The sequence below is a fragment of the Pseudochaenichthys georgianus genome, chromosome 17 (assembly GCF_902827115.2).
Source record: "Pseudochaenichthys georgianus chromosome 17, fPseGeo1.2, whole genome shotgun sequence".
Taxonomy (NCBI): Eukaryota; Metazoa; Chordata; class Actinopteri; order Perciformes; family Channichthyidae; genus Pseudochaenichthys; species Pseudochaenichthys georgianus.
Genome location: NC_047519.1, coordinates 4,020,787 through 4,047,191, shown reverse-complemented (window position 1 = coordinate 4,047,191; position 26,405 = coordinate 4,020,787). Strand labels below are relative to the sequence as shown.

Genomic DNA, 26,405 nt, shown 5'->3' with positions numbered 1-26,405 from the left:
TTTAGCCGGGCCGGCTCAGATGATTGGTCGTGCTTTCTACAGCGCTACGGCTTCCACAGATGACATTTTTTTATGGATTTTTTGTCAAAGCACTTCAGATATTCATTGCTATCGGGATGTTAAGAGCATTCCATGGAATATAACAAAAAGTGTATCTTGAGCCGGTTTCTCAAACTTACCTACCCCACCTTTAACTTAAAGTGGACCTATCATGCTATATTTGAATAATATATTGTAGGGCCATACCTATATAAAACATGTATGTCAAGTTTGTTTTTCAAAATACCAAACAGATCATGCATTTTAGCCATGCCTCATTTCACTCTATTTGCTCTATTGCAGCCCTGTTTTTGTAAGGGCTGATTCTGTGTCAAATGAGCTGCAGCTGACCACGCCCCCCTGCAAAGGAGGGGGGCGAGGCGTGAGCGTCATGTTACCATGCTGTTACCATGCTGTTACCATGCCACGCAACCTCTCATTCCCCTGATAGGTGGAGAGTTGCCCATATAGGCGGAGCTCCTTGTTTCTGACGTCAGAACAATTTCAAATCTGGATCAGTCTGTATCAGATCCGTTGCAGCCCCGTTTTTAGAGATTTGGGTATGGAGGACAAGAGAGAGGGTTGTGTTTTCTGACACTTGGTGAGTTCCCTGATACACCGGGGAACTCGTATAAAAGACGTGCAAAAGTGCATTTAGCATGATAGGTCCCCTTTAAGTATCTGTAAAATATTTGAGACTTTTATACCAGATTGTATTAATAAAGACCAATCTGGTTTTATTGTTAAATTACTTTTGAAATTGTAGAACTCATACAAATAAAAGACACTAATGCTGTGTTGATTAGCACTGACGCAGTAAAAGCTTGGCTGTGCATGTAATGGAAAAACTGTGGATAAATCAGAACCATACATAAGGCAGAACGTTTTTTCAAGCAGTAGAGATAAGAGAACAAAAAGAACACTGTTGGCCGTTTGCAGATGTTGTTATTATTTGTTTTGAAGAACACAGATAAAAGAGAAAGTTCCAAATTCCAAAACAAAAAACAGACAAACTATTAAGCATGCAAGCGATCAACAAAACCATTAAAGAATGAAATCATTTGGAAATATAAACTTGAGAGAAAAAGCAGCGTACTGTGCTGGTTTGCATACTTGGAGGGATAATTATAATAGACAGGGAAAGGTATCTCTGCATTATGTACTAAGTTGAGATGTATTCAGATGTTTACAAACTGATCTTTCATCTGATCTGAATGCAAGCATTACCATTTTAGGCCCGGGTGTTATCCGCTATGGTTCTTTATCGTATGGACGGTTCGTCCACACGAGGCCGTCACGGAACCGCGGAAACGGAGCCCTCAAACGATAACGCATCCTAAAGTGGGAAGGTCTGGTAACGTAACGCTTGCGGCACCGTGTGTACGCCCTGAACGATCATAGCCCCGCCTCTCCCCACCTCTCCTGCTCACCCCCACGTCATTGCTGATATGTTTCGCCAACAACAATGGCGGATCAAAGGGTTGCGTTCATGCTCCAGACGCTACTGACCATGCTACAGATGTTAGTGCAAAATCTACAGCTCCTCCACCACAACCATCAGCAACAAGTGGACATGGAGAACTACATGAACCACATGTTGCTAAATCCATCGCGGAGAATAACCAGAAGGGCAACCATACTCGGGGGGTCTTCTTCGCTGCTTTTGGTGTATTTTGCAATATAATAATAATAATAATAATAATAATAATATATTTAATTTGTTAGCCTTTTTACAGGTGCTCAAAGACGCTTTACAGATATAGTGAAGAGAAAAGAAAAGAAAGGAACAACAAATAAATATATAGTTAAAGTCAAATAATACAAAAACAATCACACATTAAAAGCCAGATTGAAGAGGTGAGTGTTTTTGAAGGTGGTGAGGTCAGGGCCGTCTCTGATGGGTTGAGGAGTGAGTTCCAGAGGGAGGGGGCAGCGACGGAGAAGGCTCTGTCCCCCCAGGACCGGTGGTTGATGTGGGTGGGGATGGATAGGAGGTTGGCTTCTGATGAGCGGAGGCAGCGGGAAAGGCAGCAGGTCTGTGAGGTAGCGGGGTGTGGTGGTGCAGCAGGTCTGTGAGGTAGGGGGGTGTGGTGGTGCAGCAGGTCTGTGAGGTAGGGGGGTGTGGTGGTGCAGCAGGTCTGTGAGGTAGGGGGGTGTGGTGGTGCAGCAGGTCTGTGAGGTAGGGGGGTGTGGTGGTGCAGCAGGTCTGTGAGGTAGGGGGGGGTGTGGTGGTGCAGCAGGTCTGTGAGGTAGGGGGGTGTGGTGGTGCAGCAGGTCTGTGAGGTAGGGGGGTGTGGTGGTGCAGCAGGTCTGTGAGGTAGCGGGGTGTGGTGGTGCAGCAGGTCTGTGAGGTAGGGGGGTGTGGTGGTGCAGCAGGTCTGTGAGGTAGCGGGGTGTGGTGGTGCAGCAGGTCTGTGAGGTAGGGGGGGGGGTGTGGTGGTGCAGCAGGTCTGTGAGGTAGGGGGGGGGGTGTGGTGGTGCAGCAGGTCTGTGAGGTAGGGGGGGTGTGGTGGTGCAGCAGGTCTGTGAGGTAGGGGGGTGTGGTGGTGCAGCAGGTCTGTGAGGTAGGGGGGTGTGGTGGTGCAGCAGGTCTGTGAGGTAGGGGGGGGGCTGATTGTTGAGGGCTTTGTGAGTAATCAGGAGGACTTTGAAGTTGATTCTTTGACGGACGGGGAGCCAGTGGAGGTTCTGGAGGAAGGGAGTAATGTGGTCTCTGGAGCGGGTGTGGGTGAGGAGGCGGGCAGCAGAGTTCTGGATATGTTGGAGTGTATTGAGGAGGTTGGATGATATGCCGTACAGCAGAGGTGCCCAGTAGTGGGGCAATGCTGGTAGTCATTCGAGTCATTCATAAAAAAAAAACTATGTTCAATCTGAATTTTCTTTAAAATAAAAAACATCTATATTGATTCTGACTTTTCCACATCCAACTCACAGGTGTATCATTACTTTTAGAAAAACGATTATTAATTTCCCCTTTTTAGAAGTGTAGTTAAGGTCATTTGTTCTGGAAATGTCATTTTCGAGCCTGAGACCTGAAAAACAAAGAAAAAAAATATCAACTTTGAACAGAAGGGTTTAAAGACACGTTTTTAATGCAAATAAACTTGAAACATAAACCTATTTGTCATTTCAAAATGTACTTTTATTGTCTGCGTGAAAGGCACAGTAGGCTATGAGCGAATACATATCAACATTCAAAAATTAGAAAGTCGTACAATATATACCATGTGCTACTGTCTAGGATTAAGTATGATGAGATTTTTCAGCCCGCGACCCCCAAAATAGCAGTGTCAGAGACTGGCAACCCCCGACGGGATAGTGATCTCCAGTGTGCTGGGCAGTGTGGCGGCGGAGGGAGCCGAGGGTACCACCGGAGGAGAGGCGAGCGATGACAGCAGCATCACCGTGGTGCAGATGGGGCAGACCTCATCCAGTTAGCATGTATGCTAACTGGACATGCTCGCTCAGTTAGCATACACATACTGTATATATTATTTATGTATTCCATTTCTTTAAATTGAATATTTAAAATACAAATTAGCAAAATAAACACAATTATACTGCGCAAAACAGCCAAATCGACAAACAACCGAGAACCTAAATAGTATGTAATTATATCTAAATCCACGACGTTAATTACCTGTACTTGGTGCGCCATATTGTCTGTTGTCTGTAAACCTCCATGTCTGATTAAATATCCTTGCGTCAGCGTCTCACGTGTTGGGCGCGCTCTCTTCTCTCTTCATATTTGGAAGTACAACTTCCTACAAATTCCTACAGGTTCAACCTCCACCGGCTGCGGCTGCACCCTTCTCGTATTTTGTGGCGGAAGCACAGCGCCACTTACATGCCCGGCATATGTACTACAGCGCCACCAGCGGGTGGAGCGGTCTCGTGTGGACGGACACGTTTCTTGAGCCGATTCCGTGTGGATGGAAGACTTTTTTGAATACGACTTCGGTTCGTTTTCAATTTCGTCTCCCTGTGGACGGGGCCTTAGTAGAAGCATATAAGAAGCTATGCATAAAAACAAATATGAAAATAAATCTTTTGAAGGCAAGCAAAAAGAGCTTTAACAAGAACAATGGTTTGGGACTGCAGGGGATGTTTATTCAATGGAAGCAAACCAACTATACATTTAAAAACTGATATCCAAACTGTTAAATGCCCCTGATAACGGTGTTGGTTCTATTTTTTTATGTCGTATTCTTTGGTAATTGTAAAATTGCTACCATGTTAATAATTGCCATGATACTCAACTATTACTCACAATTTATATTTTCATATAATTAGACAGACCATTTTGTATATGAGCAGAAAGACAAGTTTGTGAGGACTGAAAAGGAAAGCCACCAAAATGTTACAAGAAATGTAAAGTAGCCAGCTGATTAGAGCATGCAGCTGAGCAACCAATCTACTGAAGGACTGTTCAAATCTGTTGCTGATTTATTGTCCTATTAGTCGGCCTGAAATGTATCATTTACATTTTTTTTAGAGAAAGAATCAGCTGAGGGAAGCTTACTGCAACAACCTGTGGGATGGAGCCAGGAAGACCCTGGCTACTCTGTGGGACGGACATGGAGCCATATGGCACGGTAAGACCCCATTAGCTGCTTTCACACCAAGTACTTTGCTGGACTGGCTTCAGTAGCAGCTGCTGGGACTCCCAGCAGCTGCTACTGAAGCATTCCGAGTAAATCGCCAGAACGCCGACACCTCCTCATCTCCACCGCTCCCATGTTTTATTTTGTGTTGCCATAAGTTAGTCTCTCTGCGTTTGTGCGCTGGGCGAATGCTAATGCGAGGATAATAAAATGGCGGCTCTACAAAACATTTCAGAGTTTTACGGGGCGTGGTTTGCAATTCGCCCAGCAAATCAGAACTAGGGCACTTTTTTCCCCCAGGAAACTACCATCTCTCAGCAGGCACTAAAAATGGGGGTAAAAGTTCCCGGCACTCAGTACTCTTTTTGGTGTGAACGAGACATAAGGGATACTAACGGAAGTAAACGCGAAAAGTACAGGGAAAAGTACTCCTGTGTGAACGCGGCTATAGATGTACTGCTAATGAAGCACCCGACACTACATTTCTGGTATTGTGACCTTCTGAATGTAAGGTATATTCAGTGTTGTAGTGGGGATTTTTTTTACTGTTAGGTCATCCCAAACAATGCCACACAAGTGCGCACGCGCGCAGTGCACTCACAAAACGGGCAGACAGGTCCACAGAAACTACCGGTATGCTTAGTCCTACTTTAGTAACTGTACTGCAAAAAGCAGACGGCGCCGCGCTGAACACACACACAGACTCAAAACCATGGACACACTGGCACATAAGTTACATAAACAATTTATAGGCCTAAGTTGCATAAGCTACAGTATTGCAACTAAGCAGACAGCGCTGCTTCTCTCTCTCTCTCTCTCTCTCTCTCTCTCTCTCTCTCTCTCTCTCTCTCTCTATCGCAGCGTCCACACGGCGGCGTGCGTTGAAGCTTGCCGGCGGGCGTGTCTGAAACTCGACCAACAACCAATCACATGAATCTCCCGCCCCGGACACACAAGCAGCGGTTTGATTGGCTAGAGCTTGTACTGGCATATGATTTGATTGGCTGACGCTTCAGCCAAAGCTTCAAAAGTTGAACATTGTTCAACTTTTGAAGCGAGCAACGTGAGCAAAGCGAAGCAACGCTCCCACAATGCAGTTCGGCAAAGTGTGACGTCACCCCATTCAAAGTGAATGGGCAGAAGCGTTGAAGCTTCAATGCACGCCGCCTTGTGGACGGGCCGTCTCTCTCTATCTCCACTTTCAAAATCTATTTAAAACTCATAACAAACAAACAAACAAAATTCCCAAAGTTGTCCTGAAATTAGCTTATTGAATAAACAAAACGAAAAATAAAGCCTACCATTGAAACACCATTGAATCTGGACTTGAAATTATTCTGATGAGGCCTATCCTACATTGCAAATAAGCAGACAGCGCTGCTTTTCACACACACACACACACACACACACACACACACACACACACACACACACACACACACACACACACACACACACACACACACACACACCTTGCGTTTTGAAGATTGATAAATCCGAAATGGATGAACAAACTTTGCAGCCCAGTTTCCCAGCTTTGCAGTCTATCCACGGGTATGCCTCCTGTTTCCTCCGCCACATCTCCTCCGTCCATACCTCTGGGAAAGGTGAGCTTGAGCTAGCCAGGGGAACGTTGCTAGCGCAGCTAACGTTAACTTTAGTGCTAGCATTATCCACGTCTTTAGGCGGCTCTTGATGATGTAGTGCTAGTAGCAGCTTCACTTGTAGCTTCGGTGCTGCTAGACTCTTTCTTCTTGTGAATTATATTCTTTTTAGAAAAGAAGTCAAGTAAAAAATGTTTGGCTGCCATTATAGAGCTTTTTCGTTAGCGTTCTTGAGGGAAAGAGCTGCCGCAAAATCGGCGGACGGTGAGCTGGCTCGCCGTGCGTATGTCACTGACACACCCCCAGCTCGCCGCGGCGTCACGAATCATAATTTTTTAAGGAAATCGTTATAATTTTTTTATTATAATTACTGTGAAATGTATTATGTTTTTGTCATTATTACAACAAATACACACGTGCAACTGATAAGACTGGCAATGATTTTATATTTATTAGACTATTAAAAATCATGCTTCAAATAAGTGGGGGTACGGCGTACCCCCGCGTCCAACGCCCACAACACCACTGGGTATATTTGCCTGTAAGCAAACCAAATATATGTTGGCAGGTGTAACATACATTAAAATATAACATGATTAAATATAAATAATTCATTCAAATGCATAAATATGTTAAAAAACCCTAACCCTTAAAATGCACAAATTCATTTGGTTAAGAGTCATTTCATAATGGTTTTGACAATAGTTTACTTGGAACCATGCCGACAAGAAATGTGACGCTTCCCCTTTAAGACACTTGTTGTCATTCGTAGCTAGCGTGCTCAGAGCAAAGCAGAGAGGAGAAGCAGAGAGATGTAGTGGAGGAATAGAGAACCGCAGTGACGCGTCCTAAAACCCGGAAGTAAACTTCTTCCGGTTCCTTCGTCAAAAAGCAATGAGATTTCTCCATAGGATTTTGGAAAATAGCTCGAAATAAGGTCTGTGGTTGACACATTTAAGAGAGTGATCACGTTTTGTTCAGCTGGATAATCTCCACATGTCAACCCTACTTTTATAATTCTCGAATCATAAATCTAGTCGCCAGAAGCAAAATCCTAACGTTATGCTATAAACGAACTACAAGCTAGTACAGCAGCAGGGTCGCACGACTTCAACGTCACTCTACCTTAAGATCCTTTCAACTGACTTTCGCGCGCTTGCATATTTTAACGAAGCTTTTCATTTGGATATTATTTCATAATTCTTTTCCTTATACATGTGATGTTTTGGTGTTGTTTCTTTCCGTTAACCGTCAAGTGGGAAATAAGTATTTTTTTTGTGTTTCTGTTAGTATCCTAAGATACTGTTATGTTTGGCTGTGAACAAAAATATATATATATTGTTATGAAGGGCAATGTACCATTTTCCAACATTTAGATGTCAGATAAGCTACTCTGCCTTCCACATCATCTGTCTCTTTCTCACACACACACACACACACACACACACACACACACACACACACACACACACTCACACACGCACACACACACACACACACACACACACACACTCACACACTGCTGGCAATGATGTTGAGTGTTAGTCCAGCAGCTCCCTCTGCTGGCGGCACATGCAATTACAACAGACACATATACACTCCATAACACACACATACAAGACGAGACACCCCAGGTGAATAGGGTAATTTTTTTAACTTAAAGGTATCAGCTAGAAATTTCTCCAGTTAATTACTTACAATAAGGCAATTGTTTTTTGTATTACAAGTTTTCTGAAATAGCATGTTTCAATATGCAAATTATCCATTATCTCATTAAATATGCACATATTTTAACACATTTCAGGAATTTAAATCTGAACTTTGGATAAAGCCAGGTTCAAAATTCTTGTTTAATTTTGTAGTCATATTAGTATCTAAGGCTTTTACAGAAGGGATATTGGATATCTCTTTTTATCACTCCATAAATCAGAAAATACTGTCAACAGCCCTAAAATATCAATTTTCGCCATGTTTTTAGGTATACAATGTTGTATAATTCAGGCTATGAATGATATATGAACAAACCCTTCTGTAAAAGCCTTCATAATATTGATAGGAATATAACTGGAAGGTGTGGTGTCTCTACGTGCTACTGAAGTTGAAATTTCGAACTCGGAGTAGGAGAAAAAACTCATTTTGAGAAAACGACCTTTAAAGACTGCAGTGAGGCGCTAGCTAAACCCTGCTGTCGATGACAGCTTGCGCATCGACGCACTCAGTGAAGGTATTTCATGTTCGGGGTCATTTGTTTTTTGTATAACCTTGCTTCGTGCAAGTGACAATTGTTGTCGTCTTCTCTGTGAAAGTTTTATTCGCCGTTCTTTTGCCATTTTGAGATTTCAATTTCTAGCGGAAAGCTAACCAGGAAGTGTTTTAGCACACCACGTGACGCATCTGAACGAATCAGTCAGAAATTGACACCAGCCAATGAGATTTTGTTTCTTGGTTTAAGACCCCTTTGTGCTTTCACGATTGGTTGCTGATACAAAGGAAATGACCATATTTGGATCCGATGAGATTGTGCAGGAGAGACGGAGCTTTCCAGCGATATCTCTGTTGACATTGTGCACACAGCGGTCGCGGTACTTTATGTTACGTTAGAATGCTAACTTTTGGTGAATTTAGGAGCAATCTACGGACACAAATAGACAAACTATAGTCAAATAAACACTTAAATGTGTATTTTGTACGTTTTCCTTCCAAAAGCCTGAAAGAAAACATGTTATAGAATCAAAATAGCACAACATCTCAAAATTGACCAGTACTTGAAAAACGATGTTTTTGCCTGCCGTGTCTCGCCTTAAAGCATATAAAATATATCAGGCTACAGCCCATGTATATGTTTTGATGTGAAGCACTATTTGGTTTCATGACAAATATCAACTGTTTATTTGTAGATATCTACTAAAGCATACAAATAAAGTGTGTAATGTCGGCCTGTTACTTATATTATTGAGTGATATATATTATACACACTGTGCTGCTTTCTCCACTGGCCTCAGCAGCTGTTCTCACTGTAAATGTCGGCTCACAATTAAAGCAGTTGTATTAAAAACATACATAGCCTAATATCCAGAGGAAATGCGTTTATTGAGTAAACAAACGGTCAAGGGCAGAAAGTCTGCACAACCCACTGCACCGCACACCACGGTTACTGCTCCTCCAGACAGCCTCCGCGATAATCAATCCTTGACGAGCCTTTACAGAAAATTGTTTTCCTTCAAGGAGGCGCGCCCACATCCGTTTCCGGGTCGCTGCCGGAGGACCGAGGAGTCCGGGACACGAACATTTGAGAAATCACGAACAGCTCATTTCGGATGACTCGCGTGCGTCTGCTTGACGCCGGGACGACCGGCGACCCTCCCCGACAGGCGCTCGGACGCGGAGGCCCGCCCACAACTGCGTACACGTCTGTGACCACAGTTTTAGTTACAAATATTACACACCAGAACACACAGAAATATCCATGAAATAAACATACTGTAGGCTATAAACAATTAAAGGGATAATTGGGAAGGCATTACAAATGTAAATATATTTTAAATAATAAAACAATCCCACCACCACAGGTATCTACAGGAGAAGAGGGAATTCTCTCCACAAATTGTGAATGCCCACGTGGAGAATGGAAATGCAGCTGCATTAGCCATCTTTGCCATTCACAATTTCAGCCGCACTGACACCCCCTGTCAGTGGAAGAAGCCAAAGGCAGCTACACGTACGCATTCAGTGGAGGAGCTATTTCCTCCAACCAATAAGTCATTCAACCCGCTGACAAGAGAGCCCACCTCCGAAGATCGTGACTGGCTGAGGGACAGACTCGGGGGCAGGTTCTCAGGAATGTCTTGGCTTCTCTCCCCCGAGCCAGAAGAGGAACACTACAGCTTGGAAACACTTACTGTTCCTGAAATTATCAAATCTGTTGGAAATCAGGGACCTGAGGCAATTGTGGCAAGCATGGCATTGTCTGAGGAGCAACAGAGGGCAATTCAGGTGGCTACACTGGTCAGCGAACCAACCCAAACTGGCATTTGTTCAGGAAAGGAAGGTTGACTGCCAGCAACTTTGGAGCTGTCCTGAGGTCAAAGCGTGTGACTGCTTCCCTTATTGCCAGGGTGCTAGGGCAACAACAGGCCCTTGATGGTGTTTTGTCTGTACAGTGGGGGACTATGACAATTAGTGAAGCATTGCAAATCAAGGGCTTCTGTGTCAGTAAGGAGGGAGAAACATTCAGCCTGCGTGAGGAACATCCTTACTGGCACCAAGTGCAAGGTCAGCTTCACCTCACTGCAAGAGAGACTTGCTACTTTGTGGTCTGGACTACGAAAGACAGTCATCATTCCGATAGCCAAAGATAACAATTGGCAGCCTAACCTGTTTGCTCTTGAGGACTTTTTCAAGGCCCACATGCTTCCAAAGCTGGCACTGCCGAAATAATCACCTTTGTCACTGTTGTGGTTATTTTCTGAAAAAGACAGAAAAACAAAAAGGCATATTAATTTATTTGTTCTGAGTTCAGAGAGCACTGCTGTTAAAATTAAATAATATTTTTAGAGAAAACTCAGCTTCAGGATCTTATGGTTCCCTTTTTGAAGATCTTTCTTGTAGCTGCTGCGATCCTTGTTTGAGTCGTTCATATGTTCGATGAAAAAGATCACAAATCTATCATTTTCAAATATAGTACTGAAATTGAAATTTTGAATCGTTTTTCATTTACATTTACTCGCCTTTGCAATGTTGTGAGTGTTAGGTTTCCTGTCAGCTCGTCTGTTGGGAAGATATAAAATATTAGTTTCATGGAAGTCACACCGTCACATATAAGAGCATTAAGACATACAGTACATAGGCTAAAACAAAACATCTAAAGATATAACCTTGCACTTTGATAAGTCTCGTGGACATTTTCACTATTTTGACATTTTTATAGATCAAAATTGAACTAAAGAAATAAATGGTAGATTAATCCATATTGAAAATAGGTGTCAGCTGCTACACTAATTATTATAATAATTTTATTTCTGAATTAAGATAAGGTATTACTTTATTGATCCCAATTTGGGAAATGTTTGTGTTGCAGCAGCATAAAAAGAAAAACATAATATAAGTTATTATCAGGGTTCGTACAGGTGCTTGAAATCCTTGAAAATGCTTGAAATTTGACGTGCTGTTTTCAAGGTTGGGAAAGTGCTTGAATTTTGGGAATGGTGCTTGAAATTCAGATAAAGTGCTTGAAAATGTAAATGCTTTACTTTTACAAAAAATTGCTGTCTGACTGAATAGTTCGCTTTTTAGATTAAAAGAAAAGAATTGCTTCGCTTCTACATAAAACAGCTCCTCTGCGGCCTTCCCGCGCTATGGGCGCGACCTGCAAGTGTTTGTGTTACGTGTGACCTGGGCATTCTGATGAGAGATAGATGACAGTGTGCCAGGAGGTTGCCGTTTCAACGAGCGTTGGCTAGCAGAAGACAAATACAAGCCATGGCTGAGACGAGGGTCAAGCCCACGAGTAGCCTCCTGCAAAGTTTGCAACAAATAACGATGCGAGAGTCTGCGCTGACGAGCAACATGAAAGGTACGCCGTAGAAGAGCATTTTAGATTAGGCTAACGTTGCATGTTACGTTTGTTTAAGCTAACGTTAGCTAGCTGAATAGCGAACTCGATTGAGGGATAATAATAATTGCAGGGGACAATCATTTCAGAGGAGCGTACCTATGGTATGTGCGTTACAGTCGCCATCCTGTGGTGTTCAGAGGATGAACTGGATGAAGCACTCATGGCATTTCGTGTTTTTGTCATGAAATATAATCTATTGATTCGACACAGAGCGATTTTGAAAGCAATGTATTTCTACTGGTAGTATGTTTCGTGCCTAAACCAAATGTGACTTGCTCTATCGAAATCAGTCACATTGACCCGAAGACACATTTTCGTTTGTATTACTGGTCTGGGGGAAGCTCGCCAGTGTGTGTGTGTGTGTTTGTGTTTGTGTACCGGGAAACACTCACAAGAAACACCGGCTGTTGTTATGCCTGCTGTGACGTTACATTAGTCCGTTCTCCGCTTGTAATTATGCCGAAGCTTCAAAGTTGTATTTATCATCTGAATTTGCCGAAACAAGTTTAATATTCTGAAAGCCAATACTTTGTTTATTTGAAAACAGATGAAAACAAACTGTCTTTTATATAAAATTGAAGTATTATACAAGTAAAACTACATTTTGTTTCAATCCCATGTAATTGTAGAATGAACACAGTCTTCCTTTGCAGATGTATAAGTCAGGTGTCTTGAGTAGTCAGCATTACCTAAAATCATTGTGCACATTTGTAAATATTATTTTCCACTTGTTATCATTATGAGTCTATTTCTATGCAGCTCTGCGTGATTTTGTGGCTACAATTCAGGCTAATACGCTACTAGAGGTGGATAAGTACTCAGATATTGTACTTGAGTAAAAGTAGAAGTACTCAGATCTTGTTCTTGAGTAAAAGTAGAAGTACTCAGATCTTCTACTTGAGTAAAAGTAGAAGTACTCAGATCTTCTACTTAGTAAAAGTAGAAGTACTCAGATCTTGTACTTGAGTAAAAGTAGAAGTACTCAGATCGTGTACTTGAGTAAAAGTATAAGTACTCAGATCTTGTTCTTGAGTAAAAGTAGAAGTACTCAGGTCTTGTACTTGAGTAAAAGTAGAAGTACTCAGATCTTGTACTTGTGTAAAAGTAGAAGTTCTCAGATCTTGTACTTAGTAAAAGTAGAAGTACCAGAGTGTAGGAATACTCTGTTACAGTGAAAGTGAAAGTATAAAAGTATTATCATCAAAATATAGTGAAAGTAGCGACACTAAAAGTAGTCGTTGTGCAGATTGGTCCATTTCAGAATAATATATATGATATGTTTTATAATGATTGATCATGAAAGTGTTCTCAAAGCTGGTGAAGGTGCAGCTAGTCTGAAGGACTTTGTAGACTGCAGGGTAGCTGGTGAAGGTGTAGCTAGTCTGAAGTACTTTGTAGACTGCAGGGTAGCTGGTGGATTTACTCCAGGTGGAACTAAAGTCTGATTCAACAGTTGGTTATATTTCACATCATTCATCCACATCTGTGAAGTAACTAAAGGTGTTAAATACATGTAGTGCAGTAGAAGTACACCATGTACCTCTGAACTGTAGTGGAGTAGAAGTACACCATGTACCTCTGAACTGTTGTGCAGTAGAAGTACACCATGTACCTCTGAACTGTAGAGGAGTAGAAGTACACCATGTACCTCTGAACTGTAGAGGAGTAGAAGTACACCATGTACCTCTGAACTGTAGAGGAGTAGAAGTACACCATGTACCTCTCAACTGTAGAGGAGTAGAAGTACACCATGTACCTCTGAACTGTTGTGCAGTAGAAGTACACCATGTACCTCTGAACTGTAGAGGAGTAGAAGTACACCATGTACCTCTGAACTGTAGAGAAGTAGAAGTACACCATGTACCTCTGAACTGTAGTGGAGTAGAAGTACACCATGTACCTCTGAACTGTAGTGGAGTAGAAGTACACCATGTACCTCTGAACTGCAGTGGAGTAGAAGTACACCATGTACCTCTGACTTGCGTTCACTACCAACCTAAAAGTACCTCAACAATTAATCAATAATGTATTGAAAAGTTATTTGGCTGATTGTTGTATATCGGCTCAGACAGGTTATATGGGAGGCCTAGTCTACGTACAGATCACTCCTTTTGAAATATTAAACTTAGTTTTCTTTTCTTTAATTTTTCATCCTCGTGTAGAATGCTATCACGAAACACACATTTGGTTGTTTATAGCATAAAGAACATCTGATTTAATGTGAGGTAGGGAAATAATCATTTGAGTATGTGTATATAAATATGTATATAAACAGCTGTAAGATGCTTGAAAAGCTGGAAAATGCACCTTGAAAATGCTTGAAAAGTGCTTGAATTTGACTTTGGAAAAGGTGTAAGAACCCTGTATTATATATACAAAAGTATGTGAGGGATGGAATATTAAATTGAATATAAATGTAAAATGTACATGTTACGTCCAAGAGAAGCTATGGAGCAGAGTTCTCTGCCAGCCAGAGGTGATTTGTTATTAGTTCAATATGTCAAACTGATTTCCCTGACTACAATCTTTAGTCACATGGTGAAACGTTATGCTGCTTGTACTAATTAGACTTATCATATAAGCCACACAGGTTTTAATAGGATGTATTCATTATCTTTACTTATGTTGCGGTCTTTTCAGCAGCGCCATCTCTAAAACAGCGATACAGTCACCACCCATCATTTAAATGTCACCGTGACATGGACAAAAATGTAACGTCAGCTTACCTCATGGCACGAATCCAGACTCTCCTTTGGAACACATTGGCCGGGAAACGATAGAACGAGCACGTTTCATGAGAAGACCTGTGGCTGCAACCCGGAGCAAAGCAACAAACCATTGCGTAGCTAACTAGTAGCGCTAGCTTTAGCTAACGTTAGCCAACGAAACGAACTGCCGAGTAAAATTGGAAAACACTGGTAATTAACTATTCTATCATTTGTAAAACTAAGGTGTTAAAAACGACAATTTCAAAAATACAGATTCTAATGGTCAGATATAAATATACAGATACTACAGATACTAAAGATAGGCAGGTACTTGCTTTCAAGCAGAACACGGTGGAAAACAAACTTAGTGGGGGTGTTTACGTGTTCGGCGTAATTACGTACAGCGGCTTCGACAACTTCTGTAGTCCTATTCAGCCACTCGGTAACAACCATCGTTTTTCAGACACGTAAACTCTTCAAAAATCACCAGTCACTGCTGATGTATTTAATGTCGTAGAACAAAACGTGATCTATCTCTTCAATTTGTGTCAACCACAGACCTTATTTCGAGCTATTTTCCAAAACCCTATGGAGAAAATGCATTGCTTTTTGACAAAGGAACCGGAAGTGGTAAAAATGCTAACTTACTTCTGGGTTTTAGGACGCGTAACTGAAGTTACTCACATCTACTTCCGGTCCATGGGACCTTATTTTGGAAAAAATTATGTATTTAAGTCAATGGAGAGAGAAAACTTATCTTTCGATCCCGTTTGAATTGTGCCATGAATTACACATACAGTGGGGCAAAAAAGTATTTAGTCAGCCACCAATTGTGCAAGTTCTCCCACTTAAAAAGATGAGAGAGGATGTAATTTTCATCCTAGGTATACCTCAACTATGAGAGACAAAATGAGGGGAAAAAAATCCAGAAAATCACATTGTCTGATTTTTAAAGAATTTATTTGCAAATTATGGTGGAAAATAAGTATTTGGTCAATAACAAAAGTTCATCTCAATACCTTGTTATATACCCTTTGTTGGCAATGACAGAGGTCAAACGTTTTCTGTAAGTCTTCACAAGGTGTTCACACAGTGTTGCTGGTATTTTGGCCCATTCCTCCATGCAGATCTCCTCTAGAGCAGTGATGTTTTGGGGCTGTCGCTGGGCAACAGGGACTTTCAACTCCCTCCAAAGATTTTCTATGGGGTTGAGATCTGGAGACTGGCTAGGCCACTCCAGGACCTTGAAATGCTTCTTACGAAGCCACTCCTTCGTTGCCTGGGCGGTGTGTTTGGGATCATTGTCATGCTGAAAGACCCAGCCACATTTCATCTTCAATGCCCTTGCTGATGGAAGGAGGTTGTCACTCAAAATCTCCCATTCATCCTTTCCTTTACACGGATCAGTCGTCCTGGTCCCTTTTCAGAAAAACAGCCCCAAAGCATGATGTTTCCACCCCCATGTTTCACAGTAGGTGTTCTTTGGATGCAACTCAGCATTCTTTCTCCTCCAAACACGTCTAGTTGAGTTTTTACCAAAAAGTTCTATTTTGGTTTCATCTGACCAGATGACATTCTCCCAATCCTCTTCTGGATCATCTAAATCAGGGGTACTCAAATACAAATCTTAAAGGTCCAAAATAAATGTTTCAATAAGAAAAAGGTCCGTTTATTACGGTCATTCAAACTTTTAAACAATTGCAACAAGATTCTTAACACGAGGTTGCAAAAAATAATCTGTATGCAGCAGTTTTCATTGTTATTGTGTCTGTGCTCCCTCAGAGTCGCAGTGTAAGAGCTGCACAGTTATGAATAAAGGCAGCTGCACTCTTTTTCATTCAGCATTCCCATTATTGCTTTATAAATGTCTTGCCCCCTCGTCAGGCCCAACACATCTTCAACAAACTCCCCTTTTGCCTCATCATAAAAACTCACAAACAATGAGCAATGTCAGTGGTGTCAGTGGACTCACCCACAGCTAAGGAAATGCACTGTGCATTTTTTATTCCATCACAAAGCTGATTAATCAAATCACCAGCCAGTGTTTATGTTCTTCTGGTTGCTGTGGAATCTGAGAGGGGGATTTGCTTGATCTGACCTGTTATTTCCTCTTTTTGTTTGCCTTCAACATGGTCTCCATCACTTCAGTCATGCATTCTTTATACTTCAGTTATTATCCAGTGGAAAGTCTTTACCTACTAACCTAGTTAAATCAAAGTGGTTACTTTGTTTTGGCTGGGCAGTGTAGTTTTACACACCGTCTTATTTGACTTTCTCAGGACTTAAAACGGTTTTTTGGGGGCAGACCCCCTCAAAGAAAAAAATATATTTACACACGTAAGGTCATCATCTTAATAGTTTTGTATGCTCATCCGTGAGCAGAGCATCAAGTTGAAGTGTATTACAGCTGAATGCGGCGATTACCATCTTGTTCAGCAAAACGCCTCACAAACGTATTAAGATCAACAGCTTTAGTGCGTTTTGATTCGATGCTGAGTGCAGCCACACTGACAGTCTCTTCTCTAGACCGCAAATACCTCATTCCTTCAGTGCTTGGGTCCGAATGCTTCTCGTTTTGCGCCGTCCCGTTCAAATGAAATCGCCGCCAATCATATGTCCACGCTCGTGCCAGGACCCCAGGGGGAGGGGTTACATGACGTACATCTTGTGCTGCATTCACTTGCACTCGGACATTAGAAACTTTCTCTCATAAATGTCCGATGAGCGCCGTTTGCAGTCTATGGACATAGCGGATCATTTTGACTCGTTGCGTTGTGGCGATGTCTCGCAGATAACACAGATAATACATATGAAAAGTATAATTTGCTCAGAGTCCAGAGACAGTTGTGGTTCCGGAGTCCGTACTTTGAGGATGCCTGATCTAAATGCTCTCTAGCAAACTTCAGACGGGCCTGGACATGTACTGGCTTAAGCAGGGGGACACGTCTGGCACTGCAGGATTTGAGTCCCTGGCGGCGTAGTGTGTTACTGATGGTAGCCTTTGTTACTTTGGTCCCAGCTCTCTGCAGGTCATGGACTCGGTCCCCCCGTGTGGTTCTGGGATTTTTGCTCACCGTTCTTGTGATCATTTTGACCCCACGGGGTGAGATCTTGCGTGGAGCCCCAGATCGAGGGAGATTATCAGTGGTCTTGTATGTTTTCCATTTTCTAATAATTGCTCCCACAGTTGATTTCTTCACACCAAGCTGCTTACCTATTGCAGATGCAGTCTTCCCAGCCTGGTGCAGGTCTACAAGTTTCTGGTGTCCTTTGACAGCTCTTTGGTCTTGGCCATAGTGGAGTTTGGAGTGTGACTGTTTGAGGTTGTGGACAGGTGTCTTTTATACTGATAACGAGTTCAAACAGGTGCCATTAATACAGTTAACAAGTGGAGGACAGAGGAGGCTCTTAAAGAAGAAGTTACAGGTCTGTGACGGCCCCTACACACGGCGGCGTGCGTTGCTGCTTCAACGCTTCTGCCCATTCACTTTGAATGGGGTGACGTCACGATTCGCCGAACTGCATTGTGGGAGCAAAGCATAGCTTCTCTCGAGGTGCTCGCTGCAAAAGTAGAGCAATGTTCTACTTTTGCCGCCTCGACGGAGGCGTCAGCCAATCAAATCCCTCGTATGTAAATCTGACAGTACAAGCAGTAGCCAATCAAACCGGGTGTATGTTGGAAGAGCCAGACCGCAGTTATTTCCCATATGTCAACAAAAGGAGGAGAAAATGATCGTGGCGGTAGGGAATCACCCGGTACTCTATGACCAGTCCCTCTTTACATACAGGGATACAAACCGGAGGAGCCAGGCATGGGGGGAGGTGGCAGAGACAGTGGGGGAAACTGGTAGGTTTTCGCTTGTTTGGGGAGTTTATATCCAGTGTACTTTGTTTGAATGAACAGCTAGCAAGCATAGACAGTATATTTAGCCAGCATGGATGTAGCATGAATGCTTTGCTTTGTATGTCCGGGGCGGGACATTCATGTGATTGGTTGTTGGTCGGGCTGCTCGCGTTGACTCCCCAAGCTCAAGACACGCCCACCGCCAAGCACCAACGCACGCCGCCGTGTGTAGGGGCCGTGAGAGCCAGACATCTTGTTTGTTTGTAGGAGACCAAATACTTATTTTACCGAGGAATTTACCAATGAATTCATTAAAAATCCTACAATGTTATTTCCTGGATTCTTTCCCCCCATGCTGTCTCTCATAGTTGAAGTGTACCTATGATGAAAATTACAGGCCTCTCTCATCTTTTTAAGTGGGAGAACTTGCACAATTGGTGGCTGACTAAATACTTTTTTGACGCACTGTACATTTAGCAGCGGCGCATATTGGCGGGGCGCACTTCGCACCCACACAAAAATTCCACTCGCTCCGCACTCACATTTTGCTAGGCCCGCGTGCCACCGCTGCTATGACTCCATCCTAGGAGAAACACTGCAGTGGTCTCCATTATTTGCAAATGGAAGATGTTTGAAACCACCAGGGCTCTTCCTAGAGCTTGCTGCCCAAACCAAACTGAACATCGGGGGAGAAGGACCTTAGTCAGAGGGTTGACCAAGACAGAGCTCCAGTGTTCCTCTGTGGAGATGTGAGAACCGTCTATTACACAGATAATTATAGACCCATTCAAAAACGTTTTATTGGAATTCCAAAGTATGGTGAAAATAACCTCGTTACAAAATCACGCCATTTGCAGTAACACAACCAAAGTTATTGGCAAATGAAACGTGAAAAATTACCCATTTGGACAAAAATGTCCAGAGTGATACCGGAGGGTTAAATTAATATCATGTTTTAGGTGCGGGCTGATTTGACAACGGAACCCCGAATCACGGCCAACACAGGACCCTCCTCATCTGTGCTCTTATTTTGTCAGACAACTTTTCAGACAACTTCCGGTAGCAGAATATGATAAAACAGGGGTTTTTTCGTTTCTATTTACTAGTGGGTTTTTTTGTTTTGAGAAGTAGAAAATTAAAATCATCCTGTTTTTTAAGTTTAGTAAATCCCTTTTTGACCATGGAAAAGAGAAACGCCTTGTATTTCAATTATTCATTTTTTTATTTTAAAACAAAAATGAAATATCCACTCGTTTTTAGTTTTTGAATATCCTTTTCTGAAAAGAGAATCCAAAGACCAAAACATACACTGGCCATATACAGCCCTGTACTCTAAATCATATACATGTGATTTCAAATTGGTGAATATGTTTTTTGATTGGCCTACATTTAAAAATGTTTAACAAAGTATTGAACTGTCAGAGCCTCAGCACTTCCGTTTCATGGAATAAAATGTGTTCCTCATGTACTCTGTCCTGTGCTCCAGGTTATGAGATCCATGGGATGGAGAAGATTCCGGACAAAGGCCCAGCGCTGATAGTGTACTATCATGGAGCCATTCCCATCGACTACTACTACTTCCTGGCAAAAGTTATCCTGCAGAAGGGAAGGCCCTGCCACTCTGTCGCTGACCACCTGCTCTTCAAGATCCCAGGTACTCACATGGTTACACACACACGCGCACACACACACACACACGCACGCACGCACACACATGAATACAGTACTAATATTCACAAGTACTGCTACTACTGATATCATTACATCTCTTAAGAAATAAAACGTGCAAGAACAATTTAAAATAGTGCAAGCTTTAAATAGTATAAAACCATATTGGTGCAATATGAAATGCAGGAATAAGTTAAATACAAAATGATATAAAATGAAATATTGTACACTAAAATGGAATACTTTGGGGTACAGTTGGGATTGTTTTTTATGTAACTTTGTTAAATAGCAGCTGTATCTCAAATGTGTTCCCTTCTCTTCGGCTAGTTCCTGTTCTAATGAATCCATCCTGTCCTGTTCCTCCAGGTTTCAAGTTACTGCTGGAGGTGTTCAGTGTGATCCACGGCCCTCAGGAGGAGTGTGTGCGTGCTCTGAGGAGCGGCCACCTGCTGGGGATTTCTCCAGGGGGGGTGCGGGAAGCTCTGTTCAGTGACGAGACCTACCCCCTCCTCTGGGGCAAACGCAGAGGCTTTGCACAGGTCGCCATCGACTCCCAAGTGGTGCGTTGCTCTTAGTTTCAGTAGGGAGGGCATAACATGTCCAAATACATTCATATTCTAAATGTCAAGTGATGTGACTTACATACAGGGTGTCTCTATAGAGTGGTGCAGTACAAACATATTGCCGTAGGCCGACCTGGAAGTTAGCATTGAGGATTCCAGGAAGTATGATTTATGGCAACAGTAGTATATGGTGCTTCCACGTTCTGCTCACCAGGATGATATCCACATAGTTACACCACGGTTACGTTTTTTAAGGGTTGATGCAGGAGTCAGAAGTAAGAAGCTAACATTAGGCTATAAACAATCGACATCAGTCACATGGCCGCACTTCACCCTCGCTCAGCTAAAGGCGGCTAATGTTCTGCGTGATGACATTTAGTCGTCTCATTTAGACACAGCAACCACTGTTTTTATTACACATCGAAGCTTCAGACATTCACCATTTACTGGGTAAATGTACTTAATTTAATTTAATTAATTAATTAAATTCATTTAATTTGGGCATTTACTGACATATGTTATGTTGTAGGACAAACGTTTTTTTTCTTGTTTAACCACAGACCTGGCTTGTACAAAACACTGTAGGTCACACACACACATTTAAGAAGCGTCACCCATCTTAAATGAGACTATAGTAGCGTCACACTTAAAGCCAGATGAAAATGTGTGGATGTGCTAAATGACTAAATGACCCGGAATGCTACAGCTTCAACAATGACAGGTTTATCAAATTCAACAAATGTCGATGCTCCGTCTTATTGTAGCATCTTTTTATCCACGTCAGAGTTCTGCAGTTTAGGAAGCCCTTCTCTCTAATCCTCTCTCTCTCTGTCTGTCTTTCTTTCAGCCTATAATTCCAATGTTTACTCAGAATGTGCGGGAAGGCTTCAGATCTCTGGGAACACTCAGTAAGTGTAGAAGAAAGTCGAGTGAAGATAGCACCCCGAGATGATGGTCTCACTGATGGACACACACACACACACATGACATTCCTTCCACACATGTTGCTTTTAGATGTGTTGTGAAACATCTTTCATCTCTCTTTTTTCATTCAGGATTCTTCCGGTGGCTGTACGAGAGGTTCCGCCTCCCTGCAGCTCCTGTGTACGGAGGATTTCCTGTGAAGTTTAGGACCTTCCTCGGGGATCCCATTCCTTACGAACCCAATGTTAACGCTGCAGAGCTGGCACACAAAGTCAGTGAGCTCAAGCTGTCGTCTTTCTTTCTATCTTCCTGTGTAATATCTCTTCAGTTCAATCATATGAGCATGGCCGTTTCCAGTCCATGATGGTTTCCTGGGTAACAAGTGCTTTTGTTGTAAGAGACCGCCACGCAGAGGGAATGATACACGGCAGATGTAGGGCGGCCGTCAGGTGCAAACGCATTACAACGGGGCAAAACACTTCCGCTTAAAAAACGGTGCAAATATGAAAACACGAGTGCCAACACACAGCAACTGAAACGCGTCTTCACCAACTTGACAACACATTCGCAGCCTTTACTAAAAGCACTGCATAAACTAAACGATGCAATTCAAAATATGCTTCAATAAGTTCAAAACACAACGGAGACCAGGGAGACGCGAGAACGCGACGCACACAGCTGAGACCGAGCGGTTGTTGAAAGGAATCATGCGATCACACGGTTAATATAAGCCGATGGAACGTAACTTTCCAACATCAGAACCAGTTGGCCTGAGCGTCACCATGCACTCCGGTCCCCGCGTGTGCGCCGCTTTCTACTATCCCCTGGTTCCCATTGTGTTTTGGAATCTTGCAGCGGTTTTTATTTGTTGCGCTTTTTAGACGCTGCTCATGTTTCCTCAAGTTGGTGAATGTCTTCTAAATACTGAGCATGTCTTGTCAAGTTGGTTAACATGTTTTTCATTTGCATGTGTTTTGGCAGATTTGTGTTTTTATATTTGCATAGTTCCTGCAGCGTCAGCGCGTTTCTCTTAATGGAAGAGTGTTGGGCCGCTGTAGCACGTGTTGCACCCGTCGGCCACGTAGTCCTGTGAGTTCCTGTACTTTGCAAGTCTGTCACTCACAGCTCGGTTGCTCTGCAGGTGCAGCAGGCGGTGCAGGCTCTGATAGACCAGCACCAGCAGATCCCGGGCAACATCCTGAGAGCCCTGCTGGAGAGATTCCACAGCCAACACAAAGAGCACTAACCCCCACAGCTCACAGACACACTGACAGTGAGGGACCACGAGGACACACGTTGGGGCGGACCCTGACGTGTTGGAATGTTTGCACAGCTGTCTTCACCGCTTCCACCCGACTGAAGCTGCAGAGGTTCCTGTAGCAGATAGTTTTATCACAGGTTCCTCACGTTTCCTTTTGATCAGTTCCCTTTTTAATCACTTTGAATCTACACTTCCTGATTTTGTGACATCGGACTTGACAGTAATCTTACCTCACAATGATTTTGATGTTGTCATATATTTGCCTTAATTAATTACTGTATGGTCAGTTAAATATAATGAAGGATGATATTTTTCAGTTCATATTTATGGGATTCATTTCTTTACAATTATTTCTTTTTTTTTAAATGTGAAAAAGGTACATTTATGTCAGCAAGAGATTCATACAGTTAATCCATGTGGTTATTCCGCATGTTGTGTCTTTAATTTGAAGCTTTATGTATGAACCAAACTGATGGTGACCATAGTTCATACCGACCTAAAGCTACTGAAGTTCAACAGCACAACGTGGTGTGAATGAAATGAACTTGTACATAGACTCAAACATACAAAAGAGAACCGCATTCTTTCTGATAGACACTGCACGGTGTTCATTGCATTGATCAATTCCACTTGTTGTCCTAAAAGTGAAAATAGGCAGGCAGATAACGCGTCATTCCTCAGGCCTCCTTTTCTTCTAATTTCCTGGAAATTTACCCAAAAATGTAATAAATATGAATCAATTCTATCCCTGTTAATAGAACGGGCTGTTTAGGTTGGTTTTATAGATGTAGAAAAGGTTTCGGACAAAGAAAAGGTTATTTCCCCCTTCATCCAACTATAATTATTCGCTAAAATGTTGTAGGAAACCGATTAAATTCTATTGGATAACCCAATCAAACAAAAATGAATTAAAAATATGCAGGCTCTCATTTATGTTACAGTTGTAGTCCTTTCTCTAAATGTAGTTCATGGAACCCTACAGAACCTTCTAACATATTCATAAACAACCATCTTGTTCCAAAAGTCCATCAGCTCAGAATGAATCCAAGTGAGGCTGATGTCGGGATGTAGGTCGGGCAGATGGGACATTTGAAGACGTTACCCTGGACACCATTTATTCGTCATTGTATACATTAATAATTCATCAAATACATTGCAAGAGAAAGTAAATGAATCAATCGATGATGACATTCATCACCGTTAGTAGCTACACATAGCGGCTGTGCCATACATCTCAAAAGGCCAAAGATATCAGAGATGGCTTATTATCAGTCAGCTGAACTTCAGGTGGCAAACAAAGGCTGAAGTAAAAGATGGAGACTTATGCACTAAACAATGAACACATGCTGAGATCAAAAAGTATAATGTATTGAAAATAGAACCCAAGAGGTTCACTAATACAAGTTATTGGAGTAAACGGGTGATGGGGATGTGGAAACAATGGTACTGTGCTTCATGACTTAAGTTGTGATTTAGAAAGATGATTTTAAACAACCCGCTCCAGTTAAACATTGATGTGCCCGATTTAAACAGCCCTACGTCAAACCTTCAACAGAAGCACATTATCATCGTTATGCATCATTGGAAAGTTATGTTTGCATTTTCTATTGTACTGCATGTGGAGTTTTGGGATAACATTTGATAAAAAACGTGTTATAAATATGCACAAACAAGCCTCTCGCTGAAATATAAATCATATCCAAATCTACTAATGAAGACTTTATTGGATGCGTTTATGGAGATGTAAATACTGTGGTTCCACGGCTGGTTTTGCACACGGTCCGAAGTATTGCTGCCAACAAGCTTCTGTGAGACCAAGTGTGCTTAGTGACGTCTATCTGTTTGCTTCACTTGTGAACTGGTTGCCTTTTTCCACATTTATGTTGATAGTCATTTTTGAGATGATCTAACTTGTATTTTTAAATTATGTCAATATACATGTTGCACTTTTAAATATTCAGATCCACTTTAACCTGTTAATAAATCTATTTTATTAAGATGTTTCATGCCAATTATTTTCTGCTGTTATTATTTCATCAACTGTATCATACTGTAACTTTTGGCCAAGTTAGATGAATACATTAGGACTGAGAATGGTTTTAATATAAAGAATGAATTATATATACAGTATGTTGTGTATTAGTAAAACAACATTAATGAAGCAAGGGACAGAGGATACGGGTACGAAGCTCTTTACTGTTGTTCATGCTTCTCCTCCGCCACAGCATCAACTCCCGGGCATACACTTATTCTCTCCGGTTACACGGCGCCCCCTATTGGCAAGAGTATATCAGAACACAACATTTCCCCCTTTCTTAAAATAGTTATTCTCCACTTGAACAGTACGCATAACATTAGCATTTCAAACAGACACTTCTGTAGTAACCATCTGGAATAATAATAACTTCACATATCACAATATGCAGAACATTTTCAAACATTAATTCAACCACAGTTTAAGTGACATAGTCCTCAATCCAAGCAGGCTGCTTTCTGGTTCGCTAAAATGTAAATTTTATATTTATTTTTACAATGCCATGTATATTTATGCTGGCTGCAATACAGTTTTACATTTTTTATTTGTATTGTTTAATGGCATGCCTTTTTGATACAACATTTTTTTTGTATTTTTATACTGCCATCAATAAAGTACTTATTTGACTTATCTTATCTCTTGTTTTTTTTTATTTAATTTTTTTTACAGAACATACAACAACACATGTAACAACAAACAACTAAACAAAACGTAACGGGGGGGGGGATGCAAGGATGACTTCCTAAGACAGCTGATTGTGACATACATAGGACATTTCCTACACAATACATTATACATTACACAGGAGATGCCATATGTACAGGGTCAGATAGGAGGGCTGCGGACAGTGAACCGCAATCCTCCTGTCTCCCCTCAAAGCCCCCAGCAGAGAAGCTGCACGCTCCATGTTCAGCAGGTCCAGATGCTCCCTCAGCCACGAGTCCCGAGTGAAGCAGGCTGGTTTGCGTTCCTTCCAGTTTAGTAGGATGAGTCTTTTTGTGGCTAAACAGCCCGATGTCCAGAGCCGATCGGCAGTCCTTGCAACATTGCCATCTGGCTTGAGACCCAGCATGCAATGGGACATGTAGGGAAATACATTTTTAAAGATTCAGACATTAAGGATATTACTTCTGACCAAAGTTTTTTTCTCGCTGGGCATTCCCAAAGTAGGTGCAACAGTGTACCTCGCTTACCACATTCATGCCAGCATAAGTCTCTGTGTTTATTGTCTATCTTGGATTTTGTACCAGGGGTGATGTAAGCTCTATTGAGCATTCTGAACTGGATGATCCTGAATCTTACACATTTAGAAGAGAACATAGCTGACCTCCAAATGGAGTTCCATTGCAGAGCAGACGGAGAGATATTCAAGGCATGCTCCCAGGACAGTTGGACAGGAGAATAGGTATTCGGGGCAGCCCTAGATAATCATTGATACATGTGAGAGACCACACCGGATGATAGGATTGCTTTCTGGAGGCGCTGGTCCTCTTCCATACATGAAGCAGGCATGGCTCCCTCCTTACATGTTGTACTAATAA

The 26,405-nt window shown here is 42.1% G+C and overlaps 1 protein-coding gene across 2 annotated transcripts in view; it reads left to right on the top strand.

The window, feature by feature from the left end:
* tmem68 (transmembrane protein 68) overlaps positions 1-25,389 on the top strand; it is a 34,845-nt gene extending 9,456 nt beyond the window's left edge. The window contains exons 4-9 of one of the 2 annotated variants that reach the window (XM_034104511.2): positions 4,535-4,634; positions 19,900-20,067; positions 20,448-20,641; positions 21,492-21,552; positions 21,700-21,839; positions 22,710-25,389. In XM_034104511.2, coding sequence (XP_033960402.1) covers positions 4,535-4,634; positions 19,900-20,067; positions 20,448-20,641; positions 21,492-21,552; positions 21,700-21,839; positions 22,710-22,814 — 768 coding nt within the window. In that variant the 3' untranslated portion in view covers positions 22,815-25,389. The remainder of the gene's footprint in view (positions 1-4,534; positions 4,635-19,899; positions 20,068-20,447; positions 20,642-21,491; positions 21,553-21,699; positions 21,840-22,709) is intronic. The other variant, XM_034104512.2, reaches the window with a different exon arrangement.
* Positions 25,390-26,405: the final 1,016 nt, after the last annotated feature.